This window comes from Trachurus trachurus, assembly GCF_905171665.1.
Source record: "Trachurus trachurus genome assembly, chromosome: 15".
NCBI classification, from domain to species: domain Eukaryota; kingdom Metazoa; phylum Chordata; class Actinopteri; order Carangiformes; family Carangidae; genus Trachurus; species Trachurus trachurus.
This window is the reverse complement of record NC_139906.1, coordinates 27066880-27087443: the sequence shown is the minus strand read 5'-3', so window position 1 is coordinate 27087443 and position 20564 is coordinate 27066880. Positions and strand designations below refer to the sequence as shown.

The 20564-nt window shown below is 40.7% G+C and overlaps 1 protein-coding gene across 1 annotated transcript in view; it reads left to right on the top strand.

Moving 5' to 3' along the window:
- pdzd8 (PDZ domain containing 8) overlaps positions 1-20564 on the top strand; it is a 54936-nt gene that overhangs the window by 10992 nt on the left and 23380 nt on the right. The window contains exons 2-3 of the mRNA XM_083988051.1: positions 9445-9570; positions 13549-13651. Of these exons, the coding sequence (XP_083844177.1) occupies positions 9445-9570; positions 13549-13651 (229 nt within the window). The remainder of the gene's footprint in view (positions 1-9444; positions 9571-13548; positions 13652-20564) is intronic.

Genomic DNA, 20564 nt, shown 5'->3' with positions numbered 1-20564 from the left:
AAGATCAGTGTTATATTCAAAACACAGAGTTGTGTAAATAAAGTAGTGACGTACAGACAGAGTTTGATTTGAACAGTTACAGGAAGTTGTGAGATTTTTTTCATTACATTTGATTGGAAATAGGCCTGTCACAATTATTACATAATCGCCTGATCGCAATCATTTGAGCTGACCGCACTTATTTTGCATGATTGTTAAAATGGTTTCCATTCATCTGTATAAAAACAGATGGATGAAACTAACAGATGTGTCAGATTTCATCACTGTGTCCTCGTCGTTTTCCACCCTTTGAGGGTTTGACTGGTCCTCTTTTAATGACATCATCATGTTATACACCCTTCTTCTTCTTCTTCTTCTTCTTCTTCTTCTTCTTCTTCTTCTTCTTCTTCTTCTTCTATGGTTTAATGACACATGAGTGAAGCCACCAACTGTTTATTTTGAGGAGCTTAAAGGGATAGTTCACCCAAAATTCAAGTTTCACTCATTATCTACTCACCCTCATGTCGACTAAGGGCTGGGAGAAGTTTCAGAGTCCTCCGTGCCTTCTCTTAGTTACAGGGGGGCTCCGTGCAGCACTGCATGTCCATATGACGGTTGCGAATGGGCCTCACTTTAATTTGTCCAAAAAGACACACCAAAAAAACATCCAAATACCTCCATACTGCTCGTCTGTAATGTCCCTCTTGCATTGAAGCCCCAACATGAGAAATTGTTCCGAAAAAAATTAAATAAGTCTATATTTTAAGCTTGTTTGTAGCGGAAGCTCCCAGTGTTGCTCTGCTGGAATCTCGCGTGATTTCGGAGCCGTGAACTGGGTGTCAATGCAAATCACGCGAGATTTGCACTGACACAGGCAAAGCAGTGAACTGAGACACTGAGAGCTTCCACTACAAACAAGCTTAAAATATAGACTTATTTAATTTTTTTCGGAACAATTTCTCATGTCGGGGCTTCAATACAAGAGGGAAATTACAGACGAGCAGCATGGAGGTATTTGGATGTTTTTTGGTGCGTCTTTTTGGACGAAGAAAAGTGAGGCCCATTCGCAACCGTCATATGGACATGCAGTGCAGCATGGAGCCCCGCTGTAACTCAGAGAAGGAACGGAGGACTCTGAAACTTCTCCCAACCCTTAGTCGACATGGGGGCGAGTAGATAATGAGTGAAATTTGAATTTTGGGTGAACTATCCCTTTAATTTCTACAGCATTTCAATGAGCATCTATTGACATTAGCATCATGGATTTACAGTAGCTGCAAAGCCAAACACCACAGCACCACTGTGGGCACAGTTCAGTTTTTAGTGGAATGAAAAAGGAGACAAAAAAGACAATTAAATCGCAATTATGGTGATTAATTGTTAACTAAAATTCCATGGCTGCGACAGCCCTAATTGGACATTGAATTGAGGCTGCAGTTAGTGATGATTACTGCTCAGTCTGTGCATTATGTGATAAATGAGGTGAGGGAGGTCCCACAGGTGGTGCTTATCCTGCATCCAACACTACTGGCTACAGTAAACGTCCCCCTGTAGCTCTGTGTCTGTTTCAGGAAGATGGTAATGCTCCTCTGTAATATGATAGGATGCATTTGTTTGTCTCTCACTGCAGTGAGAGGGATGAAGCAGCAGACCTCTGTGGGCCTGTTAGCTTTTTGTTCTCATTTTCATAGATGAGGCTAAATCATAGACTACACAGTGCATGGCTAATTCTGAGTGCATTTCCAAATGTTCCTGAATACACTCAATAATATCTCATTGGGAACAACACTAATGTCAATGGATTAAATCATATTTCTGATGTGAAAACACTGAATAGAATTTAGATTAGGGATGCAAATTATCGAGTAATTCATTAATCGATAGTTGATAGACCTTATCGATCGATGATCGATTAATTGATAAGCGGCGATTTTCCTGAGAACCTAAATATTAGGGGAAAATTTAAGATCAACATTCCTTATGGACTTACACTAGTATTTGTTAGTTTATTTTAAGAGCACAGCACAATGAAAATGTTTAAGTAGCACGTTATTGGGACATAGAGCTCTGAGGTTGAAGTCCTATCATAATGAGATGAGATGAGAGACACCGCTGCGTTTCCATTACAGATTTTTGCAAAATAAAAGCGATATTTCTGAAACTTCGAAAAAGTGCAATTGCCATTTGCGGGTGTTTCCATTGAAAGGTATTTTGCTAATGAGCCGTAATGCGTCTTGCGTTTCTATGGTGACGGCACAGCGATCTCAGCTGCCGACAGCTGTTGCTGTTATTGTTTTTAACATTGACAAAAACAGCGCTTGATTGCTGAAAGGCAAAGCCCGTGTGGGCTGCAGCGGCCACAGATAAGGACGCACTCACACGGGCCAGTTGTTCCGTACCGCGCTGAAGCTCTAATGCCCCCCCTCCCCTGTCCCTCGCTGGCCCGCACTCACACCACCTCCAACCCAAGCCTGCAAGCACGGTTTCCTCCGTTGATACAGAGGGACTATTTGTTTACCAACACGGCGGATGTGCGCTTTAACCTGACTGCAGAAAGAACGGAGCCTTTTAAACACCAGCGGTGATGAGGCGCTGACAACAATATAGGTGGTTGTGTCCACACACCCGTACAGGTTTATGTGACTTAAGGTGACATGTCGGCGCAGGAGGGAGTGGGAGTGTGGATGCGAGCCAGTCTCCTTCAACCATGCACGGAAAAGGGGAATGATAGGAAAGGGTTTTCTAATTTAATGAGAAACAATGCCCAGGTCAGCAATGCATGACAATAAATATGTGGTTCATTTGTCCCCTCAAGTTACATAAACCAACACAGCGTGGACACACGCGCTGTTCTCCGCGGCTCCGCAACGAGCGCTTTTTTTTTCTTTTTTAATTAAGCTCCGGTAGCGACCGGCTAAACTACGGAAGGATACTGTAAACCAGCGCGGATCCGGTGTGTTTATCAAAGCTTGGTCGCCGTGCTGAGGCACCGTGGGTTTGAGCTGCGTTCAGGCTGCATTACAACTCCTCAGGCAGCTCCGTGTCGGCGGCTTTTTGACTCGTTACTCACTGGTCGTCTGTGTGTTAGCGATGGTACAGCCTGAGTCCCGTAAAGCTACAACAGGTGTTGTTGTCTCTTTTCACCTCCTCTCCCTCTCTCCCTTGAGTGCTGCAGTGCGCTGCGCTGCACACGTTTACACAGAGATCCGCTACATTATGTCGGCTTTGCTTGTTTACATTTCACAGTAAAACTCCCATTGAAAAGGAACGATTAATTGCAAGTAATTTAATTTAATCGATTAAATTCTTATCGACAATTAATCGATAGTCGATTAATTGTTTGCATCCCTAATTTAGATGGAATGAAGAAGATGGTTCAGTGTCAGATCCCCCCTCCTCTCTCTCTGTCCTGCTCCTGTGCTGCTGCTGGGAGGGGGGGATGTGAACTGGGCCTGTCTCAGTCAGCAGCAGCTTACAAGAGTTGGACACATTTAGATTTGTGGAAAACTCAGGCTCAGCTAAGCAGTTAGAAATACATACACACAGATTTCTGTCCAGCTGTTTAATTTGTAACAATACCTTGTTTTACATCAGAGAGGGCCCAGTGATTTACGTTCAGAGACAGTAGGGGTGTTTCAACAAGGGTACCTCACGATTCGATTCCATTTCGATTATGGGAGCTTTGATTCTTCGATTATAGCGATTGTCGATTCGATTAGATTATTGGTGCCACAATCCTTCAATTATTGCGATTTTAATGCTTTTTTCCATACAAGATTCAGTTGTCTTCATCTGTGGCAAATTTATCCCGTGGCGGGCCAGTTTTGGCCTGCGGGCCTCACGTTTGAAACCCCTGTTCTACATGTTCACATTTCTGCAGGTTGAAGAGGTGTTTTGACAAAGTTTGGACTTTTTAATTGTGCAGGTTTTATTGCACTTGTGTACATTTAGCATCACCACACATACATATAACATGTCACCTTATCAGTCAGACACATACATTTGACAAACATGTTTAAAACAATTACATTTTTTACTTATACTGATGTTGCATCTACAACATTGTCCATTCTTGGTTGCATCCTTAATTATCATAAAGAGAAAACACAATGTGACCTGCTCTTTCTTTTTCTTTTCTTTTTTTTTCTTTTTTAGAACAATTTATTTAAACGTTTTTATAATTTTACATAACATATGACTTTGTATTAAAAAAATGAATGACAGGCCGTATAGTGATATAAGTTACAATTTAAATAATTAAATAAAATAAAATAATTAAATAACAAAATAAAATATAATACATTGAAAATAGATAGATAAATAAATTAAAATAAAATTTAAAAAAGTGGGAAAAAATAAAATGGGAATTAAATACTAAGAGTGGAAATAAATAAATAAATGAATTAGTAAATTAAATAATAAGTAAAAGTAAAAAATAAAAATAGGTCTGGATGACTTTTTTTAACAACTGTCTGTCAGTGAATTTATCATCTCTGTTGTAGGAAATCTTGTTCATCTATCTGGAACACTGTGACATGCAGCCAGATGTGATATTTGTGGTTACAGTATTATTTGGTCTTAGCTGGACCGCTGCAGTGGGTCCAGCCCTGTAATCTGTCATGTCACTGAGTGACTGATGATATTTTCCACCACTCATCATCACAGACTAAACTCCAGTGAATCCCAGATGGAGGCTGGGAGCCGTGTGAGAGACTTAATATGAAATATAATCAGTGTCATCATCATATATGGGGATATTTGAGCTGAACTGCATGGAGATATTACATTTTGGTTATTGCTGAGGCCTGAGAGGATTTGGTGCTGAATCTGGACGGAGCTAAGTTGGGCCCAGGAAAGCTGCAGCCTGTGAAATGTCCTTCAGAAAGCCGCTGATGTCTGTGCTTAAATACATCAACACAGCCTCCACTGTTAAACGCAAACACGCTCGCTGCCTCTGAGTTGTGTGCCTCTGCAGCAAACAGGAGGGCTCTAAGTGTGCGTGTGAATGTGTATCAGCAGTGATCATGCAGAGTGTGATGATGATGATGTAATGAAGAGCAGCCTCAGAGAACGAAAGCCGGACGGACCCTGGGATTTGCTGAGTTGCACAGATGGTAGTTGTGCGGAGGGGAGGGCTGGGACTACAGCCCACTGGAGGTAATCTGGGCATTACAGCACCCACGTCCACTCCCAGGGAATACTCTGCAGAGCCAGAGCTGGGATGCTTTTACTTTAACACAGTCAGCTGTCCCTGTTTAGAGGACAGGAGTCCTGGAGGTGCTAGTGTGTATGTGTACACTTAAAAAAATAGAAAACAAATAGCTCCTACATTTCTAATAAAGATAAACAATGTGATGCAGGACTGTCTGTTGTCTGTCTTTGCTAAAGGATTGATTGAAACCTTTATTTAGATTCACGTGTCCGAAACAGCAGCAGCAAGACACAAAAGACAGTCATTAAAAAAAAAAAAAAACTACGATGGAATTAGTACCTCTTTGACACACCACCACACCAAGTCTAACCCTCTGAGGTCGGTGCCATCGGGTATTGTTTCACTCTTTTCGTCTATCTCTGGAACACCGAATGATTGCAACATAATGTTTAATTGAAAGCGGGACACTTCGGCCTTTACAAAGAATCCACTGGTGTGTCTGTAGCTCACCCAGAAGCAGAGTAGTCCTGCCTCAAACATCCGTGTCCAATAGGAGACTCCTGTCCCATCACAGGATGGAAACAAAGTCCTATAGGAGACCTGAGCGCCTTCACACCAAGAGTGTTCATTTACATCCAGATGGTTGCTCCGTTGCCTTATATGATTGCCATTATCAGAAAATCACAATGGAAATGTCAGGCCTGATGTGGTTCTCTGCCTCGTTGCAGACTCAACACTGTTTTGGGCAGTTTTGTAAATAATATAAATAATATCGTTAAAACCCTTATCCTCTTTTCCCCTAATCCCCAATATCTAAAATAAATAACGACAAATAGAAAAACAGTAATATAGTGTCTAAAAAGAAGTTTCTAATCATTTCCTGTGTGTTTCCAACAAATTTTTTTTCCGTTTTTTATTTTCCTTTCTTTTTCTGATCATAGAGCCTTTTCTACATTCATATGACACTACATAATGAATATTCTGAAAGCCCAGGTTGTCCTGAAAAAAGATGTCAATTACTTGATTGTGCATCCCAGGGCTGAGGTTTAGGAGACCGGGCGAGACTAATACAGAAGAAAATGTCGTAGACTCTGAAGGGTAACACCACACGTCTGTGTTTTATCCTCTGTTTTGTCAAAATATTCCTCACACATCTTTTTTTCCTGGTCACAGCTTCTCTGGTGCACGTAACACCAGCTGAGCTTAGAGTATTGTATTTAACATTGTCTGCTGAATATTGTAGCCAAAAACATGCTGTGCAGGTGCATGAGAAGTGAAACATCACCTGAATAATAATGTTCATGCAGCTCTCATGGCATTGACTACACATGCGCGCAAGCACACACAGTGTCAGGCTCATTGGCTGTTTTGTTACATAATTGTGTAGATTTCTGCTGTTTTTCTTTAACCTCTTCCCTCTGGTCACTTCCTGTTGAAAGGGGAAGGATGAGCAGGGCTGCAAACAAACAGCTCAGCCTCTGTGCCTGTGCCACAGACAGGAGACTTGTGCATTGATTGCACTGTCACTGTGGTTTAGCTGTTGTTTTGGCTGCCGGCCCAGGACTGGGATGATGAGGATTGTAAAACAGCACAACTCCAATTGACTGGCGCTGGGAGTACCACTACACTTTAAAGGCCTCATATTTTCCTCCTCTCTGATGGTGTCTGATGGCATAAGGATTTATATTTGTGGTTTTAAGAACCAAAACCACAAAATAATTTTCAGAGTTTTACATCCCTCAAATAACAACAGGTCAGTGTCAGCCAATCAGAGAAGAGGATGCTCTGAGCCTCTTTTGTTGTGACATCACAAGGTTACAGAAGTCCTGACGGCTGGTTTTAAAGGGAAATGCCAACATTTTTTTTTTCGTGTCTTGCCTCACTCCCGAGTCCATGACAAGCAGATAGACACCATCCTTTCGACTGTGCGTGCAGTAACAAGGGAGATAGAGCCGTATCGCCCATAATTAGCTTAGCTCAAACGCTGGAAGTGCATAGGTAGTGTTAGCCTGCCTCCACCTAAAGTCATCAGAGAAACTCTTCAGCAACTCTAAACGGGTCGATCTTCGTCTCAGAGCTGACAAAACTCTCCGGTAAGGCATCTTGAGCGGTCAAATGCCGGTAACGGGACGAGATCGGTCAAAACGGAGGGTTCAAGCAAAGACGGTTTATTTTGGTTCAAGCTAGCTACAGTACATCGAGGTATAGGTTAGCTTCCTATTTCAAAGTAAAAGCACAAATTCTATCGTCATGGTTTTCTGTATGTAAAGGGAAATGGGTGTTTTCATTTGTGAAAGTAACCGGAAGTGCGTTGGTCACAACGGCTAGCTTGAGTAGCGCCGAATTTGTCCGAACAAAATTGTAAACAGCTGGTATTTAGACAAATTACTACCTTTATACATCTACCCTTTTATTTTATGAGCTCTCAAATAGTCATAGCTGCTCTATAATATACATGTATCCTCTTTTTGCAGTGACACAGCAGGAATGTGTGTCTCCTAATAAGAAAATAAAGAGACCGTTTGTTCAGTAAAATGATCTGAGTTGTATTGATTATAGATTATTGGATCAGTGTCAGTTAAATTGTAAAAGAAGATGTACGTATGTTGATGTTGGTGACTTGAGCATTAGGCTACTGACGACTGGGGACAATATGTGATTCCTAAAAAAAAAAAAAATTGACATGTGAGGACAGAATGATGCACCACCAGAGGACACGTTGTCCCTCATGACCAGCACTGCTCCTTCTTCAACTGAGTGATATGGTATAGAAATGTAGTCTTAGGATTATAGCGACCAAAACGAAGACATAAATCAGTATTATCACAGTTTTATTCAAATGGACTGAAAATATTTAAAAAGTAATAAAACAAGCTGAACTCATTTCACCTGAAATAACATGTTTAGCACACCCCTGTCATAGGGACCAGTGTCTGACACACAACAAACCACATTGTTGTTGCATACATCTATGACCCTGTTGCTGGTTGATGTTGTACAAAACCTAACCTGAGTCAAATTAACCACAGCTTCAGTGATAAGTAATATAGAAACTGTAATACTCACCATCTTCAATCTACCATGATAAAGTGTGAAACCTATGACACTTTCATCTCTAGAAAGTACATTGGTTTTTCTTAGTTGCTGCTATGAAATAACAAAAATGAATTGTGGAAATGGTGTCTTCTGGGAAATAGGAGTGCAGATTTTTCCATAAAAATATTCATAGGAAATAATAGAATCACTGACCACAATCAGAGATGGTCATGAATTATTGATTTAGAATGATGAATATTTTTATTTTAGTGAAGAACAATAGAAAAACAATCGGTAAATGTTAAGTCTTCTTGCAGTCTTGGTATGCTGATGTTCACCAGGTGTGTGATGGAGTCAAAATTGCTTACTCACTTGTTCTGGTACACTTACAGTTCTATGACCATAGTTGTTTTGTTATATCGGCTCCAGTAAAGCAGAAAGCAACGTTTCAATTTCTTTTCTTCTTTTTTTGTATTTATAATTAAACAAAAAACAACTGCCACCCACATGTTTGTTTTACACAAGCGCACAACCCAGTATTATTGCATATTGCAAATGTTCCTCTTATCATGAAAGCATACCTCAGAGATTCTCTCCAGTTGATCTACATTTACAGAGAAACTGATGCTCTGCTAGGATATTTTTGGGCCATAGCAGGAAGTAAAGGCTGATTGGAAGAACAGATTGTTTTGAGAATTAGTGCATCATCAGGTCACAGCTGATCTATCTAGCTAAGAGTTTTGTCTCTGATCGATGAAACTTTCTGTTTGGGTGTGCAACTTGTATGCAGGAGACAGTACTGTAGCATCAGTCAGTGGAGTCAGCGGAGTGGATGACTGGTCTGAACAATGTCCAATATTTAGAGCAGAGAATGGGTGTGTGCTGTCAGGCAACACAGTGGCTGCTGTTATGGAGACTCTGAGCCGCTGTACTGTGCACCACACCCTGTTCACTGTGGTAGGAACCAGAGCTGATGCATTCCACTGTGTATCATTTCATACCATTCACAGATAAAGAACAAGGTTTTTAAATCTGATTAAGTGACTTGCGTCTTGTGTCGCCATCATTGTCTACTTGTATTTAAAGTATCAGCACATGGTGAATTCCATTTAAAGGTCAATGACAATGATGGATTTGTGTCAGTAAAGAGGCAGCGTAGGTTTTCCCTGTCTGCGTTAGTTGGATTCTTTACATTTTATTTATGCAGAGTCAGACTTTTACATCAGTAGAAGTCCTGTTTAAACTGCAGTGTGGATGTTTCCTGTGTTTCTCTCCAGATACAAGCCCTTCTTCCCGTTCCAAGTGCAGCCTCCGCTGGGGTCGGCCTGTGACTTGGACCTGTCAGTCCAGGACAGCAAGCTGGTGGAGGGACGACTCCGAGTCACTCTCATTGAATGTAGCAGGTGAGTCTCTCAACATCTCACCACCAACCACCACAGGTGCTGCAGCTCTCCTCGGGTGGAAAGGATTACAGATATTGTTATTATCACTACTTGAAAGTAGAAAATAGTAGACCTTCTGTTCCTGGTTAGAGAAAAACCTGGATACGACATGTTTGTACCCAAAGCAGCAAACAAAACAGTCTAACACCGAAAATCATAAACCTATCTGAAACACAAAAAAAAAGACAACACAACACATTGTCAAATTAGCACTAAGCCTGAAACACACTGAAATTTTGGCATCAGCTGAGGTTTAAATCCTCCTGTTAGTCAAACAGCCAGCTCTGCCTGCCCCTCCTGAGACACACACACACACACACACACACACACACACACACACACACACACACACACACACACACACACACACACACACACACACACACTGATTGCATCCACTAAGGAGGAGGAGGAGGAGGAGGAGGAGAGAGCTGTCATACAAGAAGAAAAAAAACAAAGTCACCCAGTCGTCAAGGCAACAAAACTCGTGTCCCCTCACGTCATGATGGCACTACAACAACAATTTAGATGTTTTTTGCTCATAACCTCCGGGCCTCTGTTGTTCTTAATGACTATAAGGCACAAAGTTCAAAGCCAGACACGTGTGTTACTTGTCAGGATCTTACTAACGTTTAGTCCACATCATTCATATTGAGAATGATACATTAATTACAGTAAGCTTTATGCTTTAGTGCGGTATGGATCAGAACCTCTCACAAAGCTGTTTTAACAACTAGAGAGCATCACAACCTCCATGAAGATTAAGCATTAACCTCCAAGAGGCTGGAAAATAAAGCCAACAGTGAAGTAAATAAACTGACCACTAGAGTGAGTCAGGCTCCATAGACTCTCATGTTATAATGTCCAGAATTTACATTAGAAATAAACATGTTTGCAGCCTGGTACGGAAACACTTTGGGCTCGGTAGATAATATAACAACTGCTTATAGAACTCCCTTGCTCACATTTATTTAATGAAACTTAATGAAAATATATCTGATACAGGATATAAATCCTCTACATCAGACTCAAAATAATGACAACATACAAGAAACAAACCCAGATACACCAATAAAAATTTCCACTTAATATCACTTACATACATATTACAAAATAATCCAAACACAATCTCCCACAACATCATACCTCAAAACAAGATATAGTGCCATCCAAAAGTATTCATACCCCTTGAACTTTTCCACATTTTGTCTCGTTACAACCACAAACCTAAATGTATTTTATTGGGATTTTATGTGATAGAACACAAAGTAGTGCATCATTGTGAAGTGGAAGGAAAATGATACATGGTGTTGAAGATATTTGTCAAAGACCAAAATTGCTACATGCAGAACACTATGAACACACCATCCCCAGTGTGAAACATGGAGGTCACAGCATCAGGCTGTGCTGAGGCTTTTCTTCAGCAGGGACAGGGAAGCTGATCAGAGTTGATGGAAGATGGATGGAGCTAAATACAGCACAATCCTGGAGGAAAAGCTGTTGGAGGCAGAAAAAGACTGAGACTGGGACAGAAGTTCACCTTCCAGCAGGACAACCACCCTAAACATCCAGCCACAGCTACAATGGACTGGTTTACATCAAAGCATGTCCATGTGTTAGAACGGCCCAGTCAAAGTCCAGACCTGAATCCTGCTGAGAATCTGTGGCAAGACTTGAAAACTGCTGTTCACAGACTCTTTCCATCCAATCTGTCTCAACTGGAGCTGTTCTGTAAAGAAGAACGGACAAAAACTGCAGCTGTAGATGTGCAAAGCTGCTAGAGACAAACCCCAAAAGACTTGCAGCTGTAACTGCAGTGAAAGGTTCAACAAAGTGTTGACTCAGGGTGAATACATATGCACGCCAGACTTTTCAGATTTTTATTTGTAAGAACACAATGTATCATTATTCTTCTACTTCAAAATGAACAAAGTTTGGGCTATATCATCTGATAGACGAGTTATTACACTAATTTTATGACCCAGAGTGGAATCAAATTAATTTTTCTTTTCTGTACACCTTTAATAATTATAATAATAAAAGAAGAACAGCTCACTCTGAGCTTGAGAACTGCTCCTCAGGAAGCTGTGGGTGGTGTAACAGAGGCCACGTCCATCTTCATTAACAGCCTCTACTGTACTAAACCGTGGGTCACACTGGGCCCAGTCAGACCAGGCTCTCCTCTCTGAGACACGCTCCCTCTTTGTTCAGAGATGGCATGTTTAAATTTTAATTGGCCTAAGAGTCAAATCAATTAGCTCAGGGTCATCCCAATACAGAGGCCTATCCTTTGTTGCCTTGGAGACTAGTTGCGTGCGCTTTGATGTGTATAGACCACAGGATGAGCAGATCAGACTCATCTATTAATAATTCATCTCCTGCCCATTATAATCATACAAAATCTCCTCTTCCTTTCTCCTTTTACATGACTCCATCCTCCCAGTACGAGACAGCGGGACATGTAAAGCAAAGAGATGTTGTTTATCTTATGTGTTTAGTGGAGTTTCTCCATGGAAACAGTCAAAGCTCATTCAGGTGTCATCCCAGAGAGCTGTTCCTGGGGTATATGTATTATAACGTATAGTCTCTGTAGGCTGCAGTTGTACTGTGTGTCAGACTGTCTCTCTCCTGACGCACTGAGCCTGTGTGAACAGCAGGGGGCAGCAGGAGACTGAGTGAACGTAGCTGTGACCTCCTTTCTGCTCCACAGCCAGGTGGTGGTGGAATGAACTGAGATGTAATAGAAGTGGGCAGGAGACCAGTCACATGAAACAAAACATTTGAAGACGTTAGACTCCCAGAAGTTGAGATGGGAATATCCACCACTTACTGGGAAAAAAGTACTGTAATAAACAACTGGATAACAGTAATATTTGTTGTGGGGTAGTGTTGATAAAACAACAATTTAATGATTTTAAGTTATTCTTCTTAAAAAAAAATTAAATGTTATTTTTTAATTTAACCAAAAATGAGTAATCAGTGATGAAAATAATATTTAGTTGCAGCCCAGGACTGACCCTGACACTGACTCTTTGGTGTCTATAAAAGCTCATAGATTGTTTGAAAACCTGACTATAATGCCAGGTGAGTAAATCATGTTAATGTGAAGATTCATTGTCAGAGAGTTTATTTCTGAAATAAAGAGGAGTAAGACGTAGACTGAAGGATGAGCTGAATGAAGCCTGACGACCTCAGGCCTTAAAACTCTTGACTACAGTAGGATCAACAACAGACCTGGTGCATACATGACTGATGGTGTTACCTTTTACAGTTAGTATGAACTCATTTAAGATGATTATATACTATATACAAATGATGTTGATAATCACAACTCAGAATGTGTCGCATCAAACATAAAAATACTTTCTGAACCATTATCATTTCTATATTAATGAAGAACATGGGTGTTACTTGTTAACATGTTTTTGTTTTAACTTTCTTTTTCATTTTCATTTTGCAAGACAAGCTCATCAAAAAAGCAACACAAGATCAAGGGATTGGGGAGATACACAACAGCAGTGTGTGAAGCCTATACTTAATCTTAATTTAAACCAATACTCAGTCACTCGCAACCAAAATACAAGCTAAGGGGCGTCGACTCTTTAACAAATTCATCTAAAGTTTCTTGCAACACATGGGAAAACCTTTCATAAGGAACAATTGATAGGAGTTTATCATACCACATTGGTAATGTAGGCGGGTGTACATCAAGACAAACATGCAGAATTGAAAGGCGTGCGGCATACAACGCCCCACTTGTTAACACTTTAACATGATGGACTGTGTGAGGCTCATCTGATCAGATCTCACACTGACAGCTGTTTGTGTTAATTGATTTCAGTGAGAAAATAGAAACACAAGCGAACTTTTACTTCGTCTTATTGTTCCATTGATCTGTGTGGTTCTGATAGTTCTGTGTGTTGTGCTGTGAACCTGCAGACTGTTCATCCTGGGCTCCTACGACAGAGAAACCTTTGTTCACTGCACCCTGGAGCTGAGCAGCCACCAGTGGAAGGAGAAGACCCGCAGCTCCATCAAACGGGTGGGTGTCAACTTCTGACGTCATTTGTCTTTGCTCCGGTTGCTGTAGAAATCCACTGACTCACATGTTAAACGACAGGAAACTAGCTTTAGAATTGTAGACAGGATGTCTTTGGACTGTCCTGACAGAGCTCCTTCAAAGTCTTTAGGAGTCAAGGATGAATTGTTTTACATTTTGGTGCTCAAAGGTCAAAATCACGATGACCTGCAATGCAATAGAAACACACACTTGTGTGTCTGTTAAGGGTTAGGGTTAGTTTAGTATGTTAATTAGTAAATGGGGATGCCCTGATTGATCTGCTGCTCTTCATTAAAATGTGTGATCAGGTGATCAGAATGAATGTCCAGTTGAAGTGAAGTCCCGCCTCCCAACTCATTCACTGCACCAGTGCACGACAGGCCAATCACACTCAGAGATGATCAGTATTGGTATTTGTAGTGGCATCAAAAAACCATGATCCGTATGGCATCCGTATTAGTAATTGATTATTTTATTGGTTTATTGGTTAGTAGTTGGATTAGTTCATAAATATTACATAGATCGAAAAGGTGTACACAAGGTCTACACCTTTTTCGATCTATGTACCGTAATATTAGAGTGCCTACCCTTTAATTCATAATTTCAGTTAAACCATTAGAGCTCTTCATGGTTTCAGTGTAACATAAAGAAGCAAACAATTATAATTAACAAATGAAGTCAAAATAAAGAAAAGAAAAAATGAGTGATCATAGAATTCAATGTATATGGCCATGCACACATTTTATGATAATAATAGCACTGCAACCCTGTAGTGTTCACACTGTTAAATCAGACATCAACTAAATATTTTTAATCCAATTCAGTTCCTCTGAGCATTACATTTAATGCAATATACTGCCATTCAGAAAGTCTTCATCCCATTTCATTTTTGTTATGTTGCAACCTCATGATGAAATTAAAAATATTACTTACATTACCACTCTCAATACCTCATTATGAGTTACTTTCTCTTTTCCTTTCTCCTTCAGATGTAACGGTTTATGTTTTTTTGTTTTTGTGTCACTAACTAACTAATCCAGTGCCACTGCCAGGAAACAAAAACTCACAATTAGCTACCAAAAAGTCACCTGTTGCTGAGCTGTAGTTTCCAACCGTGGACCACAAACACTTCCTCCTCAGATGCCATATACTTTGTCTTATTGACACATTAATATGAGCTTATTTTCATCTTCCTCACACTGATGAGATTGCTCAGTGTTGACATTTTGAGAGGCAAAGAAAATTTCCAGACCCCTTCGGCAAACCTTTCCTAATAGCCAGCAATTTGAAGATATTACAGTTATCACATCACGCTTGTTTGGAAGTTACTAATGACCGTTTTAGAGGGAAATGTCAGCCCTAATTATTGGCTCTCTCTCCAACAAAGCCCCGATGCTGCGATCCTTTGCCGCGCACTTGTGAATGACATTTGCGGCGTCTCAGAGATTCTGTTGAACAGTAATTGCTTTGTACCGTTTCCTCACGTCGTGTCCTATTGACTGCGGAGGAGTGGAGTCGTCCACCAGCAGGTGGCAGTGAAACATCAGCTCTCCAAGTCAGATCTAACCACATTATCCTCTCCTGTCAATCCCATCCTCACAAACAGCAGGTCATCATCGGACTTTAATAAAACAGATGTTACATTTCCGTCTCATCGTCCTGGCTCTCACAGTTAACATTTACTCTGCAAATTCAAATTTGAAAGATTAGTTTATTTATTAAAATGTAATCTATTCTTAATTATAGCACTCAGATTGGAGGTGTTGGAGAACGTCTGCTCCGGTTCCAGCTGGAATCAACACAGTGCTGTCAGATACCGTATTCAGACCTGCTGTCAGTCTTTGTCATTTCCTCTGGAGGTGGAACATTACAGACTCTGCCTGCACACACCAGACCAGCCACATGCATTTCTGTTTTCACCAAAGACCAGCTCACTGTTAGCGTGCAGCATTGGTCCCGTGGGAACACCCTTATCACAGCCCTTTAGTAATTTTCCACTGACTTTGTGGTCCAGAGGATTCAGTAATATGATGCAGTTCCTGTCAGTAGATAATATGTAAAATATTTATGATGCATTCAGCTTCTGACAGAGACACATGTTAACAGTGTTTGTCTCTATTTGCATATGAATGTGTCTTGTCCTGTATGAGCCTTGTCCTCAGGGGCCAGCTGACTGCGGTACTGTTCCACACCAGGACTTCAACAAACACGTCTACGTGGAATTTCACCTTTGCTATACCATGGTCTGGGTGAATGCTCCATTCTGATTGGCCGGAGAGTGTCCGTTAAAAGGGGTTTTAGGACACCTAAAAAGACAAATAGACAATTTGATTTAATCGGTAACCATGGCAACAGAGACTTAGAGCATAACCATTTTTTTCAGCGCATCGTCCTCTGACCACCAGAGTCTGTAACACACAAGCGGTAAGAAGTGCACTGGCCTCCTGAAATAGAACTTTGTGTCATGTAACGTTGAGCCGTCGTCTCACTTCCCTCCACTGATCAACTGTTAGACTGCAGCAGCGTCGCTGTGGCTCTTTGGAGAGAGATGAAATAGTCCGCTCAGCTGAGGCTTGTGAAAAACTCATGATTTTAACTGTAAATCACATTTAAGTATAAATCATTGATTCCATATTTCCCTATGGCTTCCCTAGGGTGGTGCTGGAGTCCAGGTCAGAGCCACCTACAGTAACTGTGTCATTAGATCACATGTTTCTGTCTATGTTTCGTTCTATGCACACTGTGTATTTTTGAATGACAATAAAGTAGCTATTCTATTCTAATAATCAGTTTTGTCTGAGATGAAGCTAAGCTAAGCTAACTGATCCGTTTCATTAGGCTTCATTGACATGTATAGTTGGGTGTCGTCTGCAAAACAATGTTAGTTTATTTGATGATAAACAGTTCCAGATGAGGACAAAAGGTGATGAATTGTATCATGTCACGTAGTATACTATGTACACAATGTACTTACTTCTGTAGTGCGCGAAGTTCGACGGTTAGTGTTGTCTCGAATTTGACGTTGTGCACTCACCGGAACTAATGATTGCAACTAGGGGTGCACCGAATGGCATTTTTTTGGCCGAAGCCGAATACCGAATAAAATCAAAACGCTTGGCCGAATAACCGAATAATACCGAATATACCGAAAGTTTTTTTTTATTTTAATTTTTTTTTATAGGGCCTATTGGATAAATAAAATATTTTTTTAGACTTAAAGCAGATATCAGCTTCACGGCCGTTTCGGCTAATGCTGCGTTCAAGGCAGGCTTTTGAAACCGTAAGTTACAGCTTCAAGTCACAACTACGACTTGGTAGCGTTCCAGGTAACCCGTAGCTCGTGTTTTTACCATCCTGTTGTCTGTGAAAGTTCCCTATAACGGCCACTCGTAACTTCCGACCCGTGAACTCGTACCAGATCGAACTGGTATGACTTCACAGGAAGGAAAAACACAAAGTACGAGTTTCTTTGAACGCACCATGAGTTAGCAGCCCCCGCCCTTGTCAGGCATCAATTGGTCCTCGTGCTACGTCACCACATTCACGCGCATCCCTTGGCTGCACACACAGCCCTTCATGCCGTTCTCTCTCCTCATTGGATAACACTTGTATCCCACAAGGAAAATTTTCTCCTCGGGTTACAGCAGAGCAGAGTGACGGAGAGACTCGTGTTTAGGCTGAAATACTTCATGTAAGTGATTGCTGACGGAAAATAGGACTATTTAGGACTTATATTAACAAAAACATTCCACTGATATCTGCTTTAATTTTCAAAGAAAGTAAATGTTTATTGACTATTCTGACAGTTTTTGAATATTCCAGTTGCCGTTGCTCATCAAAAAAGCACAAGTTAAATAAAGTTTTTCATTTATATCGGCCCATTGTGAGTGCTGAAAGATCACAAGAAGAAGTGCATTCCAAAAAAAAGTGTCTTTTAAAACAGTGGTTCCTAACTTTTCGGTCTTTTTTTAATTAATCAATTAGGCTACTAGACATTTCAGGCGACCTCATTTGAATTTCAGGCGACCCCACGATTATCGCCCATCAACACATCTACCGGCGTGTTTTATTTGTTATTTCATTTAGCGATAATGAGCTCCTTACTCGTCCTTTTTTTTTCTTTTTTCCTCGCTTTTTTGTTTGTTTGTGTGCGTCACCTGTTTAATGCGAGTTGGAGATTACGCTGCTGCCGGCTCCTCTTACTGGCAGAAAACATTTGCCTGCCGGTATAGGACGAATCGCCTTGTTGTTTACAACTACTTCCGGGTAGAAAACCAGCATTCGAACAATAGTGACGGACGAGAGTTTCGCTATATATATCTAATTTTTCATGTCACTATATCGCCGTTTAGACTAATCTGATGTTTGTAAAGTCTATAAAACCAATGACTGGACAAACATTACTATTTTTGTGTGCACATTTTTGTAATTAGTCATGGTAAGTAGAATGTAAACAACAAGGCGATTCGGTCTATGTTGTTTTACATTCCACTATGTAGCCACGACATCCATCATTGAGGGTCGTTCCACACTCAACTTTTGGACCATTTTGAGTGCACCACCCGGGTACTTACAGTACACTGCATTTTGACATACTTGTCATTTGAGACACAGATGATACCCAAAATGTATGGAAGTATTCAAATTGAGACACAGCATTAATTTAGTGTCTATAATTTATTTTAATGGAGCTTATGAAGTTGACAGCACTGGGAGCTGTTATGTCAGAGTTATAACTGTAAAACAGTCTGGCCTCACAGCTGGAAAAAAAAAAAAAAAAACTGTCCCGTGATTTTACTCATTAGGTTTTACTGTTTTCACACTGGGACTAATGTTAATACTCCAATCTATTACAATGAGTTACATTCTACTGTAAAATGTTGCTCTGCTGCATAACTATAACTCTCACAGGTGCATTGTTCCTGCTAATGTTGGCAGAGTAATAATCATGAATGACATGCACATGTCGTGGTGATTCTGACTTCTATACTATTCTTTCTTCTCCTCCTCTTCTTTGAGCTGCTTTCTGTCTGGTGCACCTGATCATTTGTTCTTTTTTTTCACTCGTTTTGCAGCTGCAGCTCAAAGGCAGAACTCAATGATGCACTGGTTTCATGCTCCACGTCATGACAGCAGGCAGTGTTCATCATGTTGTCAGGTTGTGTCTGATATTTCAGAGAGTGCAGTTTATCTATATTGCACTTTAAATTCTGGCTTTATCTAGTTATAACAATGATTGATGAAAAAAAAAATGAAATGAATGAATTAAAATGAATAGCAAATAGTAGCCTAGCGTATATCTTATTTGTTAAATATTTTATAACTTATTAGAATAGATAGTTACAGCCAACAGATTCACAAACTTCAACACACATGAATCCTCTGCAACTAGGAAAAAAACCTTTCTCTTCCGATGATTAAAAACCAGCCAATAGAAATTTTTTACACGAAAATTTCAGACCTCAAAATAAAATACTCAAGCTGGCCCCCCTCAGTCCTCTGTCAGCACAGTGGACAGCTTGTCTACTGGTTTTTATTAAGAGATAGCAACCCACACAGTCCCACACTGTGGTTCTCTTTGATTGCTTCATTTTTTGCTGCCAAATGTGGCTGAAGGCACAAATGGTAGTCCGTACATGTTGACACTCCTCCATGAGTTGATTGATATAGATACTTAAAAGAAAAACAAGTGAAAATAATGAACTGTATTAATTAGTCATTTTATTGTAATCAGATAGCGGTTAAACGGTTAATCGTGTGCAGTGCATCCCTAATTGATACAAATATGTTTCTGGCATATTCTGCTGCACAAGAAAAGAAAAGCAACGCTCTTTCCTCGTGGCCCCGAGTACAAGAGAGTTTTACTTACTACATTTACTGTACATTTACGTTGAACCATTACCGCTTCTCCTGCCAACGGCAACAACAACAACAACAACAACAACAACAAGGTCTGATTGAACTGAGCCAGTAGAAAGCTCAGGCAGTAATTCAATAACCACAAATCTGTGACTTCTTCCATCTGAAGACACTCGACCAGCTCGGCCACTCCCTCCTTCCTTCCCGAGTGCACCCACTTCAAGGCACTCGGATCACTTTTTTGTTAATATAGGCATAGAAATGCAGATTCACGTGGCATTTGAGTCTGATTTATCAGCCTCCTCCAGTCTGTGTGTCCCCAGCAGGACTCCGTAGTAAGGATTAAAGGCTATACCATTTGGTAAAGGTCAATTCGCTGTCTTTCTCTGCCTCTTCCCCTGATAATTGCCAGATAGAAGCTTCCCTTGCTTCCCTTATGAAAACAGCTGCTTGTCTTGTGTATGTTAAAGGTTTTCATGCCATTTGAATATTCTTTCATTTAACCACTGTGAGCCACTTGCTCCTGCCTCTCCCTGCACCGCGTGTCTGTCTTCTCGAGGCGAGAGCCGCTGTCGTCAGAAAAGGCCATTGGACTATTTTCAACCTGCCTTTCAGGGCTGCTTGGAAATGTCTGTCCTCCAGCTGGATATCAGTTTCTACTTCCTCGCATAATACAAAGTCACAATGGCAGATTAGACTGGCTGCTTTCCAACGACCTATTCAAGCTTGGCTGTTGTTCTATTTGCTCAGTGTTGTTTTCAATTCCTAAATATTGTTGTGTATAACATTATCTTCTTAGTTGTTATGAGCTGGTGCCGATGTGTTTGACATATCTGATGATCTTATCAACACCAGCTCTCTCGCCACACACTAATAGCAGCAAATATCTTCGTATTTGGGCTGTAGAGTTGCAGATGAGAGGTCTGTTGGGGCTTCTCTGCCTTGTGTGGGCTCCGCTTTGTTAATTGTGAACTTTAATATCGGGTTATTTTAATATGCTTGTTGCAGCATCCTGGGATATTTTGTGCATATTCTC